Genomic DNA, 23,216 nt, shown 5'->3' on the forward strand with positions numbered 1-23,216 from the left:
TTTAGGGAGCTTTGCGTGAAGGGCGTGGTATTAGCCTGCGGTCTGCGGTCCACCGCCAAATTCAAACAGTGAAAGAAAGAAACGACAGAAGCAGGCAGCGAAAGCACAGAGGACAGACACAGCTATACTTCCAGGTAAGCCAGCGGTAGACGGTTGGATAGCTGGTGTCCTTTCGTCTTTTCAAATTTATTCAACGCAACATTAGACTTCATTTGGTGTGAATGCGGTATGCTAACGTTAGCTGACGCTGTAACGTTAACGTTACTCATTGCAGATAAACAATCGGCGCCTTTGCGAGCACAGCCCTCTTTTTGTTGTTTGTTAATGGCTATCATTACTTGAAGACGTTTCATTGTTAAGAGTGTGAAGCTGTAACTTAACTGTTAACTGTGATAAATCGCTGCTATCGCTCCTCTGGCTGTGTTGAAGCCATAGCGTTAGTAAGAAGTTAAAACAAGGCAGGGCAGACTGCAAAGCAAGAAATCCTTATCAAACAATAGCCACGAGACTTTCACTAACACGACCAACTGCCGCCTCATTGTGCAGGTTGTTACGGGTCATATTCGCCTTCATTGCCCTTTGTTTATAAACATTTTCACTTTTTTGGTCAGTAACGTTATTGTGAAGTAGTTTTAAAAACTTAAATTCTCTTTTTTTTTTACTTCTACACTAATGACTAATCTATTATTACCAAAGACTAACATTAATGTTTTTTAAATTGATCGTGTCATCACTGAAATGGATTTATAAAATGTGTTTGAGCTGAATGTGATGTTTTCAACAAAAGTACAAAACTCAGACACATTAAATGTGCAATCATATAAATAGAGAAAAGTAGCAAGTCGTGACATTTGAGAAATGATTTGCTTGATAAATGACTCAAATGATTAACCATAGTTTAAATTGGTGCAGACTAATTATCTGCTGCAGTCTCACTGAAATCTGGAGTCATTGGCCTTGCACCTGTGTAAAGCACTTGCTATTAAAAATACTTTAATTATAATTATACATACTCTGCTGCTCTGTTAATCTGTCTAGCAAGAAAGCACAGTCAGCATGGCGTCTTCAGTGATGGATGGAGTTGGTAGAGCTGTGGTGGGAGTCTGGCGGGCACATACAGTCCTGGATGAGTCTGATGGGGTTGAGAGCTCCCCAGAAGCACCCAACCGTTTCCGCAAGCTTCGCTCCTCGTCTTCACTCAACTCTTTGCGGATGTCTTTGCGAAAGCGGCTCCCGCTACGTTCTGTCCAAACCAACTCCCTCCCAGAGAATCCAACTTGGGAACCCCCGAAGAAGCAACCAAACCCCAACACAGTCCGCAAACTCACTCGCAGTGCTCGGAACTCCATCAGTGGAGTTTATCAGGTAGATGGATTGGTTTGGTATACTTTGGTGGGGTCTAGGTGCCAAGGGATTTTGTTTATGAAAATGTACAAGTGATGATGTGTCCCCTCGTCATCATCTCTTCCTTCCCTTGTGTCGTTTTACCCAGAGTCTGCAAAGGACCAGAGAGTTTTCACGTGAAGAGTGTTTGGTAGTGACCCCGGGTCGGACATGTGATGGGGAAGAGGGCGGTGCGTCAACTTCTCGCACCCCAAGACGTACGCCTGGCCGAGCAACACCCAGGCGCACCCCTAGATCAGCAGCCACACCTGGGCGTACCCCAGGGTCTAGAGGAAGAAGGACCCCTGAAGCTGGTGTACGGGGGGTGAAAACAGGAGGCGGAAGGAGGCAGCTGGTCCGCATGGCTGCATTACGAAGTCCCTTTGCCTCCCCCAACACACAGAACCAGAGGCTGTGAGTCTTCCATCATTCAGAGCTTTAGAACCACCTACACAGTTGGATTTGTGATACAGTTTTTTTACCTTTGTTTTCTACTTTCATTTAAGTGTTTGTTTCTCTGCTGTAACAGAAAGTTTGACAGAGATTTGGAGTCAGTATCCAGTGGACTCAAGAGGCTCAAACATCTGTCCAAGGCCTTTGAAAACATTATTAGCAGAGACAACAGGTAAAGCATCTTTATTTTGAATTAAATATATTGATCACTTGGTGTCTGGTAAATAGTGTTTTATTGTTTGGGGTTTTTCTTCTAGCTGTAAATGAATATTGGGTGGAAGACCAATGAAATACTTTTGAAAGCATGTGTATGCTGTAGGCGAATCAGAGTGTTGTGTGTGTTTGAGGAAGCAGTCAATCGGGCCATTTCCTTTTAGTTATATGAATTCTGCTTGGAGGAGACCATAGGCGCAGGCCGACCTCACCCTCCCACCCAAAGAATCTCAGGCTGCAGCGCAGCTTGAGGGGCCCCAGACCTCCTTCCCCTCCCCCGACTCACATTCTTCCCGGGTCAGTTTGAAACTGGGTCTGTGTTTCTGGTATTTGGATGAGGGGGACACAGTAAGGGGAGAGAGTATGGGTGTGGGAATTGGAGCCAGATGAAATGACAAAAATGCACTTGAGAGCACTTGGAGTATGTTTGCATCACTTCCTGTGTTGACATTCAAAATGTTGAATCATGGTCTGGACCGGCCCACAAGGAGTGAGATAGACTGTGAAAAGAACAGATGCACAAAGACCTTGTCTTTTATCGGTGTGCATTACATGCAGCCAACTGCTCTCTTCACTGTATGAACAGCTTGTACTTTGGTAATTTAAACAAGAGTTTGTTTTCCTCCTACAACAGGCGGTTCAACTATTCTCTAATTGCGGAGTAGGGAAGAAGGTAAATCCAAATATCACAAAATGATGCTTCCGAAACCAGATGAGTTGTGAAAACGTATGCTATGTGTAACTAATTGAGTGTAACTAATTTTGTGACATGAAAGCGCATGGCAGAGCTAGCTGGTGCCCATATTTTGATGCATGGAGTGCTGTGTAAATGAAATTGTGAGAGTCTTGGTTTGTCCTTAATGAAAAGCTGCTACTTTATGACTGATGAATAACTCACTGTCCAAGCAAAAGATGTTCTTCTTTAGGGATGTCCTGATCAAGTATTTTTTGCCCCAAATCATTTAATAATGAGTGTCTGCAGATATCAAGCCCTGATCAAGTACATTAGTTATTAAAATCCATCCAATATATGCTTGACTATTGAATAGCTCAAAAAAATGCCAACAACCAAGCTCTTCTTAAATGTTAATTTTAATTTTTTTTTTTTTTTACAAAATAACAAGTAAACAAATGATGTTTTTTTATATGGCTCTTATTACCATTCCAATTATTGCAGCATTGGGTTTTCATTTGTTTGTTTTTTAACAAACTAACTTAAACAACTACTAAGTAAACAAACTAAAAGATGTCTTTATAAAGAAAATGGCTCTTATCAATTCCACTTATTGCAGCATTGTAGTAGTAAAACTAGAACACTCAAATGAGTAATATAATCACAGTTCCACTTTCAAGTGATGTAATAGGTTAACATTCACAGTCACAACAAATAATTCACAGTCACAACAAATAATAATCACAGTTCCGCTTAGTCCAGCATTCAGTAAAACTAAAAAATGAACAGAAATGATCTCAATTCCACTTAAAAGTGGTAGCTTTACTTGAACATAAAGTATCCTCGTGTGTGTGTGTGTGTGTTGTTTCGGTGCAGCCTTTACCTGAGTAAACTTGCTTTATTACATTAGATGTTTATTGTTTAGGTGCTATATCAAATTGGTAGTACTGAACGCAGTTCGGTTACTACCGCCTCGTGAAATGCTCATATTGCAGACATTAAAAGTGGCTGTTGGACTACTTTCGTTTTCCAATTTAAAATATTTCCATACTGTAGACATTTTAGCTGTGTCCTGACACAAACTGTGCTCTCTGTAACGTAGGTTCGTGCTCATTAAAGTCGATACCGATCATTTATAAAATGCCTTGGTTGGCCTTGACTCAGATCTTTGAGATCGGATCGGGACATCCCTACTCTTCTCTAGCAGACTCACACTTCCTTCTTCCTTTACTTCCCTTTGTTTTAGATACTGACTTGTCCTCTGTCCCCTTATCAGTTCTTTAAAGGTAGTGTAAGTACTTTTAGGTCCCTATTTTCTCATAATTTGGTGTCGAAAAGACTAGTAAGTAAAACCTTCGACTGCAAAATATGTGGAAATAGGGCCCAGGTTTAACAATACCAAAACTATCTTTTAAATACTTTCTACATACCATGGTGTCTCTCAGTCTCAGAAATAACCTAAAAATCTAAAAGTGTGATATTCAAGTTCATAAATCACATTGATGTTTGATAAATCTTAAAAATATTGTTTCTCGTTGAGAAAAATATCATAAGTCTCCTGATAGGACCATAACATTAATAATAACAACCACAGACAAACAAGAGAGTAAACAATTTAAACAGTTCAATTTTGTAGATGCACCTATAAAGAGGAGAGAAGTAAATCAATGATTAATTTGTCCCTCTTTTCCATTTGTCTTTGGCATTAATGCCGAGTCGATGCTGCTCATGGACACTTTCGCTCTCCCTCTTTTAAAGCTTTCTGCAGTAAATGTGTCTCTCTCTGTCTCGGTCTCTCCCTCTGTCTGCAGAACCAGTACAAAAGAACATTCTGGAGGAGCGATGATGAGAAAGTTGGACCCCAGCGGTAAACTCAGCCGCTCAAACCTCACACGTAGAGCCACGGACCTCTCAAACACAGTGGGAGGTTGGGCTCACACAGCTGTGAACACTATTCGCAAACCCAACTGAATTACATACACGTGTGTAAAACACAGGACCTCTTGTAACCATGTTTAACATTTATCATTATTGAGGTATCAATGTTACATTTACATGTAGTGTTGTCATGACACTGGGACATGGCAGCTTGTCTTCTTTTCTATATGTACTGTGTCCAAATATTTCTTGTGTGTTTACACGTCTTAGGTTAGCTAGCTGTGGGTAAACTATCCTCATTGTAGCTACCAAAGGGGGTTTTGTATTGTGGTGTATGCACCTGTCATTGCTGCTACAACCAAATGTCTTTGATACATTTTCAAAATACTAATATTGTAGTTTGTTTTCTTACTCTCTGCATAGTCTTTTTGCTAGTTGCTGAAATTTATTTTTAAAAGAGAAGCTGCATACGACCAAAATTGTATCTGCATAATTAACACTAAATTTACTGACGGAGGAAGATCCATTATCCTCTATTTTATATGTATGCAATAAATTAACTAACATTTGTTATGAGTTTTTAAATGTCATTTGATAATGCCAAATTGTAAAGTGTATTTTCTATAAAAGGGGACTTTTTTATATGTAGCTTAGGCAGGATTTGAATGGGATTTTCATATCTTTCTTAATGGCCTGTGGATGACTCATGCACCAATACTGTACACACAAATCATTTGATAATGTGATGGGGTGAAGATGTAACGACTCATTACCTGATGACAACAATGATGATGTTATAAAGCAATATCCAGCAGATTATTAGTGTAGTGACTGTCCATTTCCATGTATTAGTACCCCCTTATCTGTAGTAATGAGCGAAGGGGGGACATTGTGCCTAAATGTGAAAAAATAAAATAAACCCTGTTAGTTTAAACAATCCAGAAGCCTTGTCTTTAATGTCACTATTGCAACACATGGTAATTGTAATTTGGGCTGCTGTAACAAAATAATAGCTTCCTGTTTGAGACAATGCAGGCATTCTTTCAAATTAAATGATGTGGGAGGTTATTGTTGTAATATTCAGTATGTATGTCCATAATACGTATACTGGTTTGAACCAGATCCTCAGCACATACAATTCACTTTTTATGCAATTGCAATATTTCATAGAATAATCCAAACATGAGTCAAGTGTAGTTGACAGTGGGTGAAAAAATGTCATTGGGTGGGATTGTATAGGCTATTATTTGCTTTTTTCGAGTTTGTCTGGTTGTTCCGATGTTGGTCAATTATTTGAATTCCAATAGATACATTGACCACTCGTGCTTATGGCTCCACATAACTTTTAAACTGAGCAACGACTGAAAATGTTTTTCAAAAAGGTACATGAATGGTAATATGAAAATAGCGACACAGTTATGGAGGACGGAGTGAGTATCTTAAAAGTTGTAAATGCTTCTTAATGCCTAATCCAGTGATATATAATCGAACTGACTGTGACTGTGACTGACTGTGTGACTATGCCGCATAATGAGGTCTTTTACTTTTGATAATTTTATTACTATATTTTATAGATAATTTATCTTTCCTGATTTTAAATGATTTTACAAATAAATAAAGAAAAGATTTTTGGTGGGGGATATATAGCCATATTATACTTTTTTATATAGGCCTACTTTATTAGCAAAGACAATGAACACGGACAACCAATAGTCGTTAAAACAAATACAGACGACATGAACAGAGCCAGAGAGAGTTTTAAACAAAGAACAAATGAAGCGTTTTCATAGCTTTCTTATTTTTGGAATCAGAAATGTTATTAATGCAGTGCTCAGATTCCTTTTCAAAGTCTATAAATAAAGGTTTGGACTGATTAAAGTTGGCTTTGTGGATATGAAACGATCAAAAGATTCATTAGGAATAATTCTTTCTGTTTATGTTACTGTTATTGTGAAAGCCAAACAAACAAAAGTAGATTTTTCCAACAAAGAGAAAATTCAGAGTCAGTGTTACCAATAATATATTGAGACAAATCTTTCCAGAATCTGCTAGAGAGAGGACATTGCCAGAACAGGTGTATTATTGTCTCTGGTTACAATTCACAGAATAAACTATTAACACGTTAAGTCTCCATTGAGTTTTGTCTCCATTAAGTCTGCGACAAAAGTGGCTAGCAGGAGCTCCTTTACTTTATTAGTAAGGAGGCACTATTTGCTGAATGTTACGATTGCCTATCTTTATGTATAACCATATAACCCATAAAGGCAACAATCGTGACGTGACGCAGCAGGTGAAATGAGAATCGCTCAGTTTTGTCCCTTGTTGTTACCCGTCCTCCGCTCCACGCCTTGCTGAAATCGCTCCTCCTCGGTCTCTCCGGCTTTGTACCCAGAGCTGAACCCACGCCGCGGCTACCTTCTCTAGGATACCGGGGCAGATAAACATCGGAAAATGGCTCTCCATGTACCCAAAGCGCCGGGCTTTGCCCAGATGTTGAAGGATGGCGCCAAGGTAAGGTTTAGTCAGTGTTTTGGAGTAGTTGGGTAGTTTTGAGTGTTTGCTTGTGAACTAGCATGCTAGCTAGCGTTAGCCCCGGAGTTAGCACACTCATTCACTGTCATGTGGGAGATTTCTAGAAGGCAGCCAGGCCGCTCCGAGCTACTGCTGGACCCGGGGCTGTTGTGATAGACTTAAGGCTAGTTTCTGCGTTTTTTCACTGCTCTTTCTAGCACGTAAACATGCTGTATATGACTGCAGTGTTAACTAGCAGTCACACCCTTAGTTAACTGTCAGAGCCGAGGCTTTGTCCGTGGCTGCTCATTGATGCTGATGCTTCCTGTTTTGGGTTAGCTTAGTTTAATTCAACTCTTACGTTTATCGTTTGCCTACATTATTGTCTAAAATAATCATTACACCCCCGTTTCCATTAAATTCTTTTTATACTGTTTGTTTCCCATTAGTTATTTGACAGTAGTAGTATTTGGAGTACCAATGTAATGCACCTCTCTTGTAAAGTCACGTGTTATTATTTTATTCTCTGATGCAGCACTATTCAGGGCTTGAAGAGGCAGTCTATCGTAACATCAGAGCCTGTAAGGAGCTTTCTCAGACAACACGCACCGCTTATGGACCAAACGGTAAGCAGTCACCTCCTACACTAAGAGAGATTTGTATTTGTAAGTCTTGTCTTGTTTGTGTTTCTACCTCTCATTACAAAATTAGTGCTGGCTAAATGGTGACATTGTCACTTTTCAGGTATGAACAAGATGGTCATCAACCACTTGGAGAAGCTGTTTGTCACCAATGACGCCGCAACAATTCTCAGAGAGTTGGAGGTGAGGAAACCTTAATTTCTTGTGCAACACACTGTGTACAGGAAATTATTTATAAAGGAGTCAATTTAACAGTTTTTGTGAACAACACTTTGTTTTATAGGTGCAGCACCCAGCAGCCAAAATGATCGTGATGGCCTCCCACATGCAAGAGCAGGAGGTTGGAGACGGTACAAATTTTGTCCTGGTGTTCGCTGGAGCTCTGCTGGAGCTGGCTGAAGAGCTGCTCAGGATGGGTCTTTCTGTGTCAGAGGTAAACAAATTGTAGTCACTGATTGTCATAATTTTCTTATTGAAACTTGAGTAAGCGTTACACTTGTGGAAAAACAACACAAATGTCCTGTACATACATTTTAGCATCCCAAAGAAGTGAATCACTGCAGTTGCTCAGTGTCTCCTTTCCTCTCTGCCGCAGGTGATTGAAGGCTATGACAAAGCATGTAAAAAGGCTCTGGAGATCCTGCCAGACTGCGTATGTTCCTCAGCCAACAACCTTCATGATGTTAAAGAGGCGACATCTCTCATCCGTACGGCAGTCATCAGTAAACAGTACGGCCACGAAGACTTCCTCGCCAACCTCATCGCACAGGCCTGTGGTGAGTCAGCAATCCAGACAGCTGATACCAGCCTAGGGCAAACAGCTGTCAAACATAATTTGTTAGTATTCATTTTTAATTTCTCTGACTTTCTTTTCTTTACCGGTTTGTGCTACAGTGTCCATCTTCCCACAGTCTGGCAATTTTAATGTTGATAACGTCAGAGTATGCAAGATTTTGGTGAGTAGCATTATCATCTGAATATGTTTTGCCTCTCTTTGTGTGTGAGTGTTGTTTGCCTCTAAGTTAATGTCTGTGGTGTTTTCAGGGTTGTGGGGTGACATCATCCTCCATGCTGCATGGCATGGTTTTTAAGAAGGAGGCAGAGGGTGACATCACATCAGTTAAAGATGCCAAGATCGCTGTCTTCTCCTGCCCTTTTGACTGCACCGTGACAGAGACCAAGGTAATGTGTGTTTTTTATTTATTTTTTTTCAATCTCCTATTAATTTTGGGTCAGTTTTAAATATGACACATTTCACATTTGGCCTAAAATAATGGGCTAAAAGTTCTGAATCTTTTTCACCTCTCCAAAGAGAAGAGACACAAGTGGTAATTTTGTAATTGCAGAAAAGATTGTGACATTTTATTAAGGCTACATTTGTTAACTACTATTCAGGAAAATGTCAAATTTAGAAAAGTGAAAGTGTTTTAGGGTTTTTTTCTGTTTCAGTTACTGGGATGTTTTGAAAAACGTGGATCCGTTATTAATGTTAATAGTAACGCCTGTGCTTTTCCTACTATGACAAGTCAAAATGTCTGCTGTGAAAAGGGCCTGTTGTCTGGGCTTTGTAAAGTTATGTGAAGGTACCGATCTTGGTGCTAACAATAGACTTATCTATCGCGTAGGGCACAGTGCTGATAAATAACGCACAGGAGCTCATGGACTTCAGTAAGGGAGAGGAGGATATGATGGAGGCTCAGGTGAAGGCCATCAAGGAGGCTGGTGCCAACGTGGTGGTAACTGGAGGAAAAGTGGCTGACATGGCGCTGCACTACGCCAACAAGTACCAGCTCATGGTGGTCAGGTAAGAAATTAAGTGTTATCAATTATCAAGTGATCAGAGATAGTAATTACCAAAAGCACATAGTGTGATCTAAATGGGCTAACATGAGAGAGGGCTATTAGTGGTATTGGCGTTGTTGTTGCAAAGTGACCTACACGCATACCTCCACCTTATGTGACTGACATTAGTTCAGGATAGTATGGTAAATGTGCAGGTTTTACATGGATGGATGATTTACAATGGATGTCATTTTCCGTATACCTTTTTAAATAAAAGATTTGTCATCAAAAAGAGAGACAGATTTCAGTATGCAAAATACATACAGTAATGTTCCTTCCAGTGCTGGAAAAAAAAATATTATAAGATTATTTGATTAAAACCACCACCAGTGTGATGTCTTTCATCTTTCCTCATAATAAACGTCTGGGGTTATTATCAAATATAACTGTCATTATCATGTGTATTTTTTTTTTTTTTTTTTACAAAAAATGTGTCAATACACACATGATATCTAATAATAATAATAATCTACAGAATTATTACTATTGTGGTGTGTACTGTGTACATCCCAGCCCTAAATTCTCCTCTTCCCCATTAGGCTTAACTCAAAGTGGGACCTCAGGAGGTTATGCAAGACTGTGGGAGCTGTAGCACTGCCCAGGATGGTGAGTGTCATGTTTCATTCAGATCAGGTATTTGAACCATAATAAAAGGGACCATTACATCATGTATGATGATTCATTTCTGCTTCCCTAGACGGCGCCAACTCCAGAGGAGATGGGTCACTGTGACAGTGTGTACCTGACAGAGGTGGGGGACACTCAGGTGGTGGTCTTCAAACATGGTAAATCACTCTTATGAGTCTTCATTTTAAACATGGTCTTTGCTCCGTCTTGAGTTTTAGGCTTAACATGTTCGGTCTTGATTGAACAGAGAAAGAGGACGGTGCCATCTCAACGGTGGTGATAAGAGGTTCCACTGACAACCTGATGGATGACATTGAAAGGGCTATAGATGATGGAGTCAACACCTTCAAGGTTCTGGTCAGGGTAAGTCGACATAATACTTCACTGTAGGATTATTTTTTTTTTTTTTTTTTTTTTTTTTTTTTTGCAGCTGTGGTAAAAAAATAATAATAATAAAAAAAAAAAATCTAAATTAAAAATCTGTCAAAAAATGGTATTTTTTGTTCGCAGAGAAGAGAAATATGCCACATTGCTAATGCCTGCAGAGTCTTAGTATTTAAGTGCAACTCTTTAATCTACTGTTTGACCCGCACAACCTTACAGTTTGTGTCTAATTCTCCATGTATAGGACAAACGACTGGTACCTGGAGCAGGAGCCACTGAAATTGAGCTGGCCAAACAGCTCACCTCATATGGAGAGGTATGTAGATTTGAGTACATTAACTGAAGTGCACCAGGTTCAGACTAATGCCTCTTGGTGTTGCCCTTTTTTCTTTACTGTTTCACCTTCTGCAGACACATTAATTTATTTATTTATTTATTTACCCCCTCTCTGTAGTCCTGCCCAGGTCTGGATCAGTATGCCATTAAAAAGTTTGCTGAAGCCTTCGAGGCTTTGCCCCGTGCGCTGGCAGAGAACTCTGGTGTGAAGGGGAGTGAGCTCATCTCTAAACTCTACTCTGCACATCATGAGGGAAACAAAAACATAGGCTTTGACATTGAGGTGTGTATGTGAACATGAGATTAACTTAATGACTTGATTATGATTTCATTGGAGTGTTGTCAGTCTGAAATGTAAAATACATTTTAAATACAGTACTTAATGGCATTTAACATTCTGATATGTGGCCTTTTATTATGTTACGTTTGTGGCTATTATAGTTCAAATGGGTGCAAGTACAAAAATTAATTTTAGTTTTCGGTTTTCCTGAATACAGAGCAACCCATTAAATTCTTTTGTTTGTTTTTTTGATGTTGTCTTTAGGGAGAAGGCCCCGCTGTGAAGGACATGCTTGAATGTGGCATTGTGGAGCCTTACCTGGTAAAACACTGGGGCATCAAACTGGCCACCAACGCTGCCATCACAGTACTGAGAGTTGATCAGGTGTGTACTCAAACACATAAATACTCGTGACGCAAAGGTAGCCACAAAGAAGGAAATAGGTTATGTGCAAATTCCAATTCATGCACATTGAATGCTTTTGAAGGTACAATGTGTAAGATATGGCAAGAATTTAAAATTTTAAACAGTTCTGACGTCATGTCAAAGACGAGTTAGCATGCCAACCAGCTTAAACCTGAATTCAAGTTTTTGTCTTTCACTGAACTTAATGTCTGATTAAGTCAGCTTAAGAAGCAGTTATGACCTGATAAGTGATAAGCTGCTCCCTATTTCTTTTGGCGTATGAATTCAAGAAGTGGAGCGTTGTCTCAATGCCTTCACATTGTACCTTGTGTTTTTCTTCAACAAATTTTATGAGAAGAGAAAACAAAAACAAAGCATCCGTCTCCTACTTTCAGACTTTCTCTCCCTGCCTGTGGAACTCTGCTCAAAGCCTTCCCATCAATCTGCAGACAGAAATGATTAGCTGTATTTTGCTTTGCTATTTTTTTTCTTCATCATTGATAAATTGGATAATTTATTCTAAAATCATGATCATTTTAATTTACCTCGAGTGTTTTAACTTTTTGAGCTGAAATCTGTGGCGTGTAGCAGATTCAGGTACAACACATCAAATCTGGTCTTTACATTCAAAACTTTTTTTTTTTTGTCTTAATGAAACATCTGGGTTTAACATTTCCTCTTTCTCATCAGGTTCATACACACAAGGCAGTGTTTTTTTAAATTTGTTATAAAGCTAATGTTCTTGTTAAATTCAGCAGGTGCTGTGTTATGGGGGACTATGTGAATGAATAGAATCCGGGTAGTTAACGTTTGTGTGTGTGTATATATGATGCAGATCATCATGGCTAAGGCTGCAGGGGGACCCAAGGCTCCCAAGCAGAGAGGCCATTGGGACAAGGACGATTGGGACGAAGCGCCTGATAATTTTGAAACTCACCACTAGAGGGCACACACACACACACACCCTCTCTGTCAGTAGGTCCTGGAATGTGTGTGTTTTTTGACTCAGAAAACTCACTTGGATGTACTCACTCGCTCACGGGACACTGAAGTTGTGAAATGTTTTGTTCTTTTGCCTGTCACTACTAATACTGGGTGTGATACACAACTCACTGCAGAGAAATGTTGTAAAGCTGAAGCAGATAGTCTAATGGGATTAAATCACACTCAGGTGTGTCACTAAGTCTAAACCTGCACAAAACCGATACGTGTTGTTTGGTAGCATGCTGCATGCCCTCTTCTCATTGTAGTGGATGTCCTCAGGCAAGTGAAGAATAAAAACAAAATGGTGCATGGAACATAACTGTGTATATAAAGGGACCATGTAAATGAGATGCAGGGCTCCAGAGGTTGAAGTGGATTTGTTGTGTGAAGGTCATTTTCCTAATAAGATGTACTCCAATGACTTTGAAGCCATTGTACAAGTCTCTGGATCTCAGCTTACTCCCTCACTTCCATATAGAAGTCTCAGTTTATTTACACCACCTTCAAGAAAATCCCAAACCAGTCTATTTCTCGTGGCCATTTAATCTTATTTTTTAAAAAGCATTCATTGCATTTTTCCTTCTTACAGCCTCTATCGCTGTATGAGGTCATGAATACTTAATAACCATAAATGGCCCTCCTTGGTATCTGAGATATTTAAATCAACTATTTTACTTTGAAAATATGTCATTATTTGAAAGTTTCGGCAAATAATTTTGGGCACAGTTTGTTTTTTTTCTGTGTTTGTATTTGTGCTGTGGCAAATATTTCAGTTGAAATTGCTGAAAAGGGGGAAAAAACCTAATGGCACCTAAACTGACACATAGTTCATGGTGTTACATTCTTCAAGCAGTTCATTTAGTTACACTCAAACAGGCATGTTTGAGTGTCAAAGTTGATAACTTGCCTCATTGCCCCACAGCCTGCTGCGTTGATCTCACTTCTCTTGATTGAGGACTGACATGACTGACTGAACGCTACCTTTTCTCCTTTCAGATCATCATGGCCAAACCAGCAGGGGGACCCAAACCTCCCCAGGGCAAAAAGGACTTCGATGAGGACGATTAAGTCTGATGCTGTCCAGCGGATGCTCCTTTTTAACCCTGACCGCTACCACATGCATTCACAAAATCCTTTTTTTCTAGTTTATTTAAAGCTCAACTGTTTGGGTTATTTCATAGAAATGACCATACATTGGTAAATATGTGAAAGTAAAATGTACGGATGGCACTGTTTGCTTTTTTTGTGTGTTCTCAGTCCCAAATAAAAGGCACTTTCGCTGTCATGTCTTGCTTTGGATTCTGTTTTACTCAGCCACGTTCGGTAATTGTAATGCTTTGTGTTGGCAGTTCGCATTGCTGGAGATATTGGTTAAGTCACAGATTAGAATTTTTTTTATCTTTGAGTTTTATAGTCATTCAATTCTTTAGACAAATTAACGTTAGGGTGGGGTTGGTGCCGTTGGTCCAGTTTTGGACATTTCCTGTCAGTTGACCCCATCCTGTTAAGTTGCACCTTTTTGCTTTGTATGCCACAAAATGCATGACTTCACCTTTCAGTGCCCTGTGGTGTTTGCTCTTAATATGGTGTTGAGGCAGCAGAAATTATGCATGCACTGGTTTTATTTTTAGAACAAGTGAACGGAAGAATTGAATGGAGAGGTCGATTGAAGATGCATCACAAGGTGCCACAGAATTCATGGTGTTACTGCTGCGTGATTTATAGGATTGATGTCTGTGGCTGTGATTAGAGGGCAGCAGGGGGAGCTCAACTCCACCAGGTTGCAGTCTCATTGGATGGCAAATATGTGGGCGGATTTGCGCTGACGTTGCCCATACTCGGGATTAACTTGTTTTTATGTCGCCATATCTGTCACGTTTTGCACCGGAGAGCCTGATAAACCGCACATTTTTGCTGTGCAGTATTAATTCGCTTCTTGAAACCACAAATTAGTCTGTGTGTTGTGCATGAAAGTCTGGATAGGCGACCGTGAAGTGCCTGGATGAGGAGCAGGTGTCGCACCGAACAGATGTCCTGCTGTCACACTGATGGGGGCCGACGGCAGTAAAAACAGGAAGGTGAGTGGAGTGAAATTCCTGTTTGCTAAGGTGTGACGCACTTAGGCAAGGGAGGGGGGTTCCCGAAATCCCCAGGTGGTAACGATGGGTCAGACCTGGATGGCAGCGTTTTAACGTATCCTTTAGCGGCATATGAACTAAAGTGTAATCACATTGCGTAGTTAATTAACATTACACTTTATAATATCCCTTAAAACATTTTCTGTTGTCTTCCAAGGTACTTGTAATAGCTATGCTTTTACTTTGAAGGCATATCGACAAGCTTCCGGTATTGACATCTAAAAATCTATTGGTACTTTTATTATCACATACTGTCCAAATTAAATCCTAACGTTGCTGAGTCTTTTGTCAGATGTCACGCGCATGTCGCATTGATGGCAGTTGTTTCTGCTGAGTGACTATATATGTCCCCTAATTTGGCTCGGATGATAATAACATCCTGCATGGTTGATTACACACATCTTGCACCACAGAGCATCTGATCTGCTGTGCAGGGGAGAGGGGCTCTGTGAGAGAGTGACTGCAGATCAGATGTAGACCGAGCATTGTTTTGCCCTCTTATTAATCACAAATGAGAGCAGGGATGGTTTTGAGTGAAACCTGGTGTATTTTAGGGGGTTTGCACAACTGCACAAGTTCACAAAATCACCAGGATGGGGGTTGATAGCAGCATACTACCCTGACATCCATAACCTCTGGTGTAAGTTAGACTGATCATTTTGCTAATGTAGACAACAACCATGCAGTGGTAAATTATTTCTAGAAGAACAGATTGTAGTTTGTATATTAGTTCTTGCAGCCACAGGTAATTCTGAGAGGCGAAGGAAATCAGTCACTGAAGTAGATTTGGACAATGCAGATTGGTGGAAAATAAGTGATTCAGAAATTGTCTTTCATAGAGAATACTGCATATGTGGAGCTAAAGAGCTGGAAACATACTGTAATCCAACAGCAGAAGAGATGAGTTTGCACTGAGCAGCTCCCCAGTGTGTGTATATGAAGCAATGCTTAGGTAACTTCCCCTGGTTAAACAGGGGGATACATGTGTTTTAAAAGCCTCCCTTTGTCCTGCATTGTTCATACAGCATTGTTGGCTCATGAGTTGAATTCCCAAAAGGTCAAGAAAGAGAAGAATGTTGCTTTTAGCAGTGCACGCCTACCTCGATATGTGTTACTTGCTCTTGCGTGAAACACAGTGTCCGGTGAAAAGTCCCCGGATTATCAGTGTTTGTCAGCTTTAGGCTGTAGACGTTGGTTGAAACATACAGAAATGCCAGTGAGTTCAAATGTTCACTGTCATGATGCATAATCAGGGTAACTCCACAGAGCCGTAAACTTCTCTTCTTCCTGTCTCCCCTACAGAGGCACGCTGAAGGGCAGGAGGATGAGGATTTCTCATCTGGATGGCGTGGCTTCCTATCCAGCATGGGTCTGTCTATCCCAGCAGGCCTGTGTCGCCTGGCCCCACCTGCCCTGCGTCTGGGCCAGCGTCGAATGCTCCAAGGCAAAGCCCCCGACATCCCAGAGCACGTCCTGAGGTTGGCGGGAGTTGGCCCAGACAAGCTGAGAGCAGAATGGAGCCTGCCGGGGTTCATTACCATGTTCCTGCCTGAATTCCCCCACAAAAGTGTGCCTGGGCACGAACACTTTCAGGTATATTTCAATTACAACATAGATGCCAATAATGTGTAAAGCTTGATATGATTGGATAATGCAGAATACATGTACTATTTTTACCTTTTCGCTTCTCTCTCTTTCTCTGTCTCTGTTATTTTGCTCCACCAGGTGTTGAGTTACATCGCCAAAGGTTCATTTGGACCCATTCTAAAAGTTAAGGACAAGACCAAACAGAAAACATATGCTGTCAAAGTGAGTGCCTGAATCTCACATTTTAACTGTGGTTTGAGTGATCAAAGCCATGAATGAACAGCCAGTTTATTGGCTGGTTGTGACTTAATACTGTCTTTGCTTAGTATGCCATTTGACTATTTGTTGGCCTGTAAACATGAAAGTAAAATAATATATAATATATAAATGCAGGCAAAACTTGATGCATCGCTAAAAAGTATTTTTTAAAGGTAAAATTACCCTCAAGTCAGGACTTGTCATTTTACCTGGAGTCATTGAGGCTTTAACATACACACCAATGTATGTCAAGCATGTAAAAATCTTTACAGTCCTGCACACTCTTATTTCATCTCAGTATTTTTGTCGGCCAACAGGTTATACCTAAATCCGAGATTCTAAGACTCGGGGTCTTGGAGCAGTCAAAAGAAGAAGTTATAGTCCAGGTGGGTATAAAGAACAGGCCTTTGAAATCACTGTAAGTTTACAGATATTGGAAGTCTTATATGTCTTTAAATGCACTTGGAAGTAGTAAGTGCAGTCCTGAGCCACTTTTCATGCAATAAGCAATATTTTGCATACTTGCAATGGATATGTGTTTATGATTATATTATTGACTTAATGGTATTCTAAGTAAAAACAAAATAAGGAATAAAATAAGAATAAAAATATAACCCTATTAAGCTGTAAAAAAGAAAAACAGTGACATTTTATGTTCAACCTATCACAGAAGGGTGGAAATAAATGGATTAATATCAGTATTTTTCAGTATCAGGAGAGAAGTACATCGAGGCTGTCTCTTTAACTGCCTTTCAGTCTTGAACTGTATGCACAGATAACATCAAAATCAAATATTTAATGTAGAAACATTGTGAAAACAAACATAAAATATCTGGATACAGATGATGCATTATTATACATTTTTGAGTAGTAATTGCCAGTGTTGACGGGATGTATTCATATTACAGTATAAATAAAATGGACGTAAGATGCAGTGAATGTATCCAGACCTTGTGTGATATCTTATGGGACACACTGTAATCGGTCTGAGGAGGCGGAACTACTTCTGTGATGTCTAATTTTAACCAGTTTCATGTCTAATTCCAAACAATTTTGAGTCTTTAACCAACAAGACCTGAAGTTACTGAAGTTGTGAGTGAGGTCAGTATCTCAGAAAACTATTTGCACCCAGAGAGTATAAAAGTATGAATCAAAGTCTCTTTGATCAATGGCCAAAAATGAGATTTTTCAGATTGATCTTGGACCTTTGCCCGCAGCGTCAGGTTCGCCATCCATTTGTCCATGACCTCCAGGACTGCTGGCAGACTCAGCGCCACCTCTACATTAGTGAGTCAGCCAGAGACCAGTGACCCAATCCAACCCAGATCTACTACCCCAAAAACCCTTCACTCTACCTTTTCTCACCTCAACACTGGTAGCCCTGCCCAAACTCTCCCACAATCCCCAGCCCAACACCTAGAATATGATGAACACAGAGACTTCAATTTAGTCTTTTTATTTTATTTATTTTTCGCCCTCAGAATTAAACCTGAACCCCTACAACCCAGCAAACCCCATCTACCACTGCCTGTGCATCCTGTATCTGCTGTGCTCTCCTTTCCTCTCCTCCTGAGCATTTACCCTTTTCCCCCCCAAATCAGCCACTGACTCAGAAAGTGTGACCCAGATTGTTTGGTTCCCCACCCCCTGTGAAAAGAGAGCGTTAGCCCGGGGAACAGATGTTGAATGCTGCTGCAGCTCAACAAGAGCACACGTGCAACATTCAAAAGAGAGCTCGCCCCTGCTTGCTCAAACAGTGAATCATCACTGAATCATTAAGCCATAAATGTAGATATGGTGCATATTTGAAACAAATCAAGACTATATACAACCATCCTCCTGTATTATATAGTGAGACTCCTTGAGGCCTTTATCTGCAGAAAAAGATTGTTGACTTGTTCTCCGTTTGGTTTTGCAGAGGAAACTAGTTTTACACTGTCCTCACTCCTCATTCCTAATTTCTTTCATCAGTGTGTGTTCCACATCCCACTGACCTTCACTACCCCTCACTCTTCCCGCTACATAATAATAATAATAATAATAATAATAATAATAATCTTTATTTGTAGAGCACTTTTCAAAAACAAGTTACAAAGTGCTTTAACAAGTGTAAAGACAATAATACCCCAAAAACAATAATACAAAAAAAAAAAAAACATGACAGAGGCATGTTTGTAATGCTTTCCCTGCTCCCACAGTGTGTGACTACTGCAGCACAGGAGACCTGTATACCTACTGGCAGATGATTGGCTGCTTCACGGAGGACACAATACGAGTGTTTGCAGCAGAGCTGGGATGTGCACTTGGTGAGTACGCTACGTAATACTAACAGAAATGGTTCAACCTACTTACATTTTTTTATTATCATATTCATATATTATCATACATATTATAGACCTTCACCTTTCTCCTCAAATATCTTAATTAGATCAGAGATGTCTGCAGGTAAGTTTCCATTGCTAGCAGTGTTTAATTATATGTAATTATAAAAAGAGGTCTAATTAAAATGAGATAAGATCTCAAAGGATCTCCCACAGCAACAGTGCAGTGGCATGGTTAAATGATAAACCAGAAGCAAGACAGAGTGAGGCATTTGAAAAAAATTTTGTTCTGTGGTTGAGTCTTTTGTTTTTGTTCTTCATAATTGTTTTTTTCACAGGCTTTCTCCATGACTTTGGGATCATCCACAGAGACGTGAAGGTAAGAGAGGGAGGTAATTCACTAGTTTGCGACCAAATTGACAGGCTGTTTATTCTGATTAATGGTACAAAATATAAACAAATGTATTTCTTTATAACAAATATTGTAGATAACATCAGCCCTTGCTAAACACTGAAGTTTTGTCTTGTCACATATTTGGGCCCATCCAGCATGAGATTACAAGACAGCACTATAAATCAAACATCAGAAATTATGAAAGACTTCATTCAGTAACATAGATTCAAACCCAAATGCTAAACATCAATCATCCACATCTCAGCTAACACATGTTTATGAGTAACAATAAAATAAATTGTGCACTAAATAGCAGCAGAAAGAAAATAAGTACTACCAATTTCTATTATTTCTATTTTTATATTACTAAACAATAAATGGTGGTAGAGATTAGCCATTTCTTTCTACCAGTCCAGAGTAGATAATGCTGCTTCAGAGTGGAGCTATTCATTAACATAAAATCTTTCCTGTATCTGCCAGCACACATTAATTACTGTTTGTTAGTGAGTCAATTGACGTATTCTTGTGTTCCCATTAAAGTAAAGCAATTCCTGTTGTACATGATGTGCATTTCCTGACAAGCTATTTGCAGTTTTAGTTGTAAAAGTTTTCTGTTAGAGGCTTTTCTTTTTTTACTATTAAAATGTCCAAACTTTTGTGTAGAATTATTTAACAATGAGAATAAAAAAATCTGAGGTTTTCTTAATATAGTTAATTTAGTACATTGGTAAATATGGATGGGTGTCTAATTCAGTTTATGTGGCACTTTTTTTGTAGATGGAGAATATCCTGCTTACAGACAATGGTGAGTAAATAAATCCCCAGCAGAGAGCAGCATAGCACAGAAGCACAGAACCTTCCAGAGAGCATCCTGACTGTGCACAGCTGTCAGCAAATACACATCAACACAAGCAGTACATGTGTTAGAACTAAAATCCAATTACATTCACTAATGAGATCAGATTATGGTGGGAGTATTTAAATATTTTTCACTAGTTGCAACTGCATCAGTAGGAAGAATCTTAATCTAGAGATTCATCATGATGTTGAGACAATGGTCTATTCTAGGACACCTCCGCTTAGCTGACTTTGGTTTGTCCCGTCGCCTGGAGAGAGGAGGAAGAGCGTTTACCATTTGTGGAACCATCCAATATATGGGTGAGAAATTTTCTTCCACATACACTTCTGTAGTTAAGTCCATCAGATCTGATGACGCATATTTACAGACAAACATTATATGCATTATTTTAATCTATTATGCGAAGAAGTTAATATATTAATGTACAAATATAATAGTATAATGTGCTCTGTCTGCTCTGCAGCCCCAGAGGTGCTGAGTGGCGGACCCTACAACCATGCAGCTGATTGGTGGTCGCTGGGAATTCTGCTTTTCTCATTGGTTACTGGGAAGGTGAGGTGTTGTTGCCAGTAGGCTCAGTACGTCTTGCAAGATTAGCAGATATTACTCACATTTATACTTTCAGTGACGTAGCTGAGCTTGAATTTAGCTGTAAACAAAGATTGTGTAAGATGCATTTGATGCTTTCTTCATGGGGTAATTTTACAGTTTTGTTTAATTATTATTAATTAATTAAATCTAGTCACTAGAAGCCTCATGTTTTACCATGTAGATGTCTAAAATGTGACTTTCTGAAAATTGAAACACCCTGAATTATCTCTCTTCATGTAACACAAACTTCCTCAGTTCCCCGTGCCTCCAGAACCAGACCACTGCAGTATGCTGAGGAAAGTGAGGACTTTTCCCTATGAAATTCCCCTCAGCTTCAGCCCCCCACTGGCCTTGTTAATAACCGAGGTAATTATTTACTACAAAACACTCAAATCTATAGGTCGTATTTTACTACATGCATCAATATCCACTAACTGCTCAGATTGGTTAGTTTGATGTCATATCTTGACCTACACACGTTTTTCTGTCCAGCTTTTGTGCAAGACCCCCTCCCGCCGCTTGAAGACCCTTGAGCGTTTCAAACGCCAAACCTTCTTCCATGGGACAACATTTGACCTCGCCCTACTTCAGCGCCACCCTGTGGAGGTAACTGACGAATGCCTGGATGTAGTCAGTTTAGTTTTTCAAACATGAGTCAACTTGTTGAAGAAATGTTCAATATGCAAGCAAAGTGAAGTGTTTGTTTTTTCCTGTCCAGGTGATTCTGGAGCTGAGAGAGAGACCGGACCGAGCCGCCAAAGCTCGACGAGGCCTCACTTTGTCCTTGCAGCCTCTCAAAGGCTTCGACTACGACTCGTTCCTCAGCCCTCCCGCCACACCGGACACACAGCTGGACACCAGCACACAAACTCACACAGCTGCACCGCTCCCTGGCCCGACAAGCCCACTGCAGCCTGCTCAGGAAAAAGGCCCACGCAGAGAAGTGTTTGTGTGACAGGACTTTGAGTTACAGTATGGTTACTTACACACTTAAGGTAAAGGCCTACATGTATGTATTTCTGCACAGTTATTCACCCTCAGGTGTGGTGCGCCTTCTAAAATGTCTTATGTCGTAAAAGCCACAATAGCTACATATGATTTAATAGGATTTTTAGTTTAGAAGAAAATGATTCATTTGAGTAAAAAACACCACTTTCCTACTTGTGTTGAGTTTTATGGAGGATTTTTGTCATATTACTGGACACTATTTGTTCCTTTTTCTACTTGTTTGCCTTTTTCCAATGAGCACTTTTTTAAGTCGACAGCATTTGCTCAACAGTTGTGCAAGAAAGATTGCACTTTTGTCTATATATTTTCAATCATTCAGTGACTGGTCATGGTTGCCCTGTTAACACATAATGTTTGACTGCTATCAGATTCACCCCATATGGAAAAGTCATGCTGATTGAAGACAATGCACCAAAATCCTTTTTTTTTTTTTTCAACCAGACCCCTTCAACAAAATCAGTGTATTTCTGAGCTTCTGCCTTTGTTTTCAAGTTGCATGATTATTTTGGCAGAATTGGTTGAAAAAAACTCTTTCTGAGTGGTCATGCTGTGATCTTTACTATAAAACCTACTCTGTACCTTTATCAATGCTGTGATATAACCTTTCCCAAAGTTGACCTTTACTGCCTAAATTCTCTAGCAGCAGAATCGTCTCTCCTCCTATACTATGTAAAAGTCGTGCAAGCGTCACAACCTCAGATTAAGACATGTTCACCTTCAATGTCTGCTTTAGTTTGACTCATTTATAACCTGCGACTCAGGGGAGCACTCTGGTTTTTCCAAGTCAGCCTTGATTTTGACTCTGAGATGGCACCCAGCTGTCCATATCTGAGCTGGGACTGTAAGGGTTGAATGACCAACAGTACTGTTTACCTCCAGTTAACATTTTGATAGATACAGGGCTTTTTCTATTGTCCAAGGCTGCCATAACCCTAGCCACTAATCGCACCATCATGCATCTACCTGATCATTAAATTATATTGTTGATGTGTACCCAGAATGCCTCACATGTGTGATCCTGAGCTTGATTTTTTTTCTTCTTCACAAAATTGCTTATTTATGAATTCCTCTTTATAAAGTTTATATAAAAATTTTGGATGCTATTTGATGTTATATGTTATGTTACAATGTATTTTTGTAATTACGGTATAGCACAGTTGGAATAATAAACTCTTACTACACAGCGATCTGCTGATTTGGATGTTTTGCCTTTGTGAGATGGCTTGAAGAAAGAGTGACAGAGACAAGGAGAAGTGAAATAGTTTTCAACATATCAGTCAGTGAACAGAAAATCATCATTGCTCCACATCAGTTACGCCACATTGTGTCTGTAGAAACATAGCATGCCTATGATTGGTTAAGAAATTACATTTTGTTCAGTATCAGGCAGTGGACATTTACTTAAGTGTGTATTGTACTCATGTACAAGTTTGAGGTACTTTACTTAAAT

General features: G+C 39.7%; 3 protein-coding genes across 7 annotated transcripts; all 3 read left to right on the top strand.

Annotated features, from left to right (window-relative positions):
* LOC119895911 lies at positions 1-5,538 on the top strand. 3 transcript variants are annotated; one of them, XM_038709326.1, is made up of 6 exons: positions 1-134; positions 1,039-1,365; positions 1,493-1,797; positions 1,913-2,008; positions 2,684-2,722; positions 4,534-4,663. In XM_038709326.1, the coding sequence occupies exons 2-5, from the start codon at positions 1,057-1,059 to the stop codon at positions 2,712-2,714; spliced, it is 741 nt and encodes a 246-aa protein (XP_038565254.1). In that variant the 5' UTR covers positions 1-134; positions 1,039-1,056; the 3' UTR covers positions 2,715-2,722; positions 4,534-4,663. The 3 variants fall into 3 exon arrangements, with proteins under 3 accessions (XP_038565254.1, XP_038565252.1, XP_038565253.1); XM_038709324.1 differs by lacking the exon at positions 2,684-2,722 and having other exon boundaries at positions 2-134; positions 4,534-5,538; XM_038709325.1 differs by lacking the exon at positions 2,684-2,722 and having other exon boundaries at positions 71-134; positions 1,043-1,365; positions 4,534-5,538.
* Positions 5,539-7,051: 1,513 nt separating this feature from the next.
* Positions 7,052-13,895, top strand: cct8 (chaperonin containing TCP1, subunit 8 (theta)). Of its 3 annotated transcripts, none has more exons than XM_038708791.1 (16): positions 7,052-7,111; positions 7,647-7,737; positions 7,856-7,935; positions 8,036-8,185; positions 8,348-8,528; positions 8,647-8,708; positions 8,797-8,934; positions 9,378-9,556; positions 10,134-10,200; positions 10,292-10,379; positions 10,469-10,584; positions 10,850-10,921; positions 11,060-11,224; positions 11,486-11,605; positions 12,462-12,601; positions 13,607-13,895. In XM_038708791.1, the coding sequence occupies exons 1-15, from the start codon at positions 7,052-7,054 to the stop codon at positions 12,567-12,569; spliced, it is 1,677 nt and encodes a 558-aa protein (XP_038564719.1). In that variant the 3' UTR covers positions 12,570-12,601; positions 13,607-13,895. The 3 variants fall into 3 exon arrangements, with proteins under 3 accessions (XP_038564719.1, XP_038564717.1, XP_038564720.1); XM_038708789.1 differs by having other exon boundaries at positions 12,462-12,597; XM_038708792.1 differs by lacking the exon at positions 12,462-12,601.
* Positions 13,896-14,267: 372 nt separating this feature from the next.
* Positions 14,268-22,953, top strand: rskrb (ribosomal protein S6 kinase related b). Its single transcript, XM_038709580.1, has 13 exons — positions 14,268-14,688; positions 16,051-16,341; positions 16,474-16,557; positions 16,911-16,979; positions 17,811-17,880; positions 18,792-18,899; positions 19,253-19,293; positions 20,086-20,113; positions 20,377-20,466; positions 20,631-20,719; positions 21,014-21,124; positions 21,251-21,364; positions 21,477-22,953. The coding sequence occupies exons 1-13, from the start codon at positions 14,659-14,661 to the stop codon at positions 21,711-21,713; spliced, it is 1,362 nt and encodes a 453-aa protein (XP_038565508.1). The 5' UTR covers positions 14,268-14,658; the 3' UTR covers positions 21,714-22,953.
* The last annotated feature ends 263 nt before the right edge of the window (positions 22,954-23,216 follow it).

The sequence above is a fragment of the Micropterus salmoides genome, unplaced genomic scaffold, assembly GCF_014851395.1.
Source record: "Micropterus salmoides isolate LMB-PRFRI ecotype aquatic unplaced genomic scaffold, ASM1485139v1 Ms_hic_scaffold_9, whole genome shotgun sequence".
Lineage (NCBI taxonomy): Eukaryota > Metazoa > Chordata > Actinopteri > Centrarchiformes > Centrarchidae > Micropterus > Micropterus salmoides.

Coding starts and splice junctions, on each gene's coding strand:
- LOC119895911 (XM_038709324.1), top strand. CDS start 1,057: ATGGCGTCTTCAGTGATGGATGGAGTTGGTAGAGCTGTGGTGGGAGTC. Junction 1,366..1,492: donor CCATCAGTGGAGTTTATCAG/GTAGATGGATTG, acceptor CGTTTTACCCAG/AGTCTGCAAAGGACCAGAGA. Junction 2,009..4,533: donor ATTATTAGCAGAGACAACAG/GTAAAGCATCTT, acceptor CTCTGTCTGCAG/AACCAGTACAAAAGAACATT.
- cct8 (XM_038708791.1), top strand. CDS start 7,052: ATGGCTCTCCATGTACCCAAAGCGCCGGGCTTTGCCCAGATGTTGAAG. Junction 8,935..9,377: donor GCACCGTGACAGAGACCAAG/GTAATGTGTGTT, acceptor TCTATCGCGTAG/GGCACAGTGCTGATAAATAA. Junction 11,225..11,485: donor ACATAGGCTTTGACATTGAG/GTGTGTATGTGA, acceptor TGTTGTCTTTAG/GGAGAAGGCCCCGCTGTGAA.
- rskrb (XM_038709580.1), top strand. CDS start 14,659: ATGGGGGCCGACGGCAGTAAAAACAGGAAG. Junction 16,342..16,473: donor CTGGGCACGAACACTTTCAG/GTATATTTCAAT, acceptor TTGCTCCACCAG/GTGTTGAGTTACATCGCCAA. Junction 20,720..21,013: donor TCTCATTGGTTACTGGGAAG/GTGAGGTGTTGT, acceptor AAACTTCCTCAG/TTCCCCGTGCCTCCAGAACC.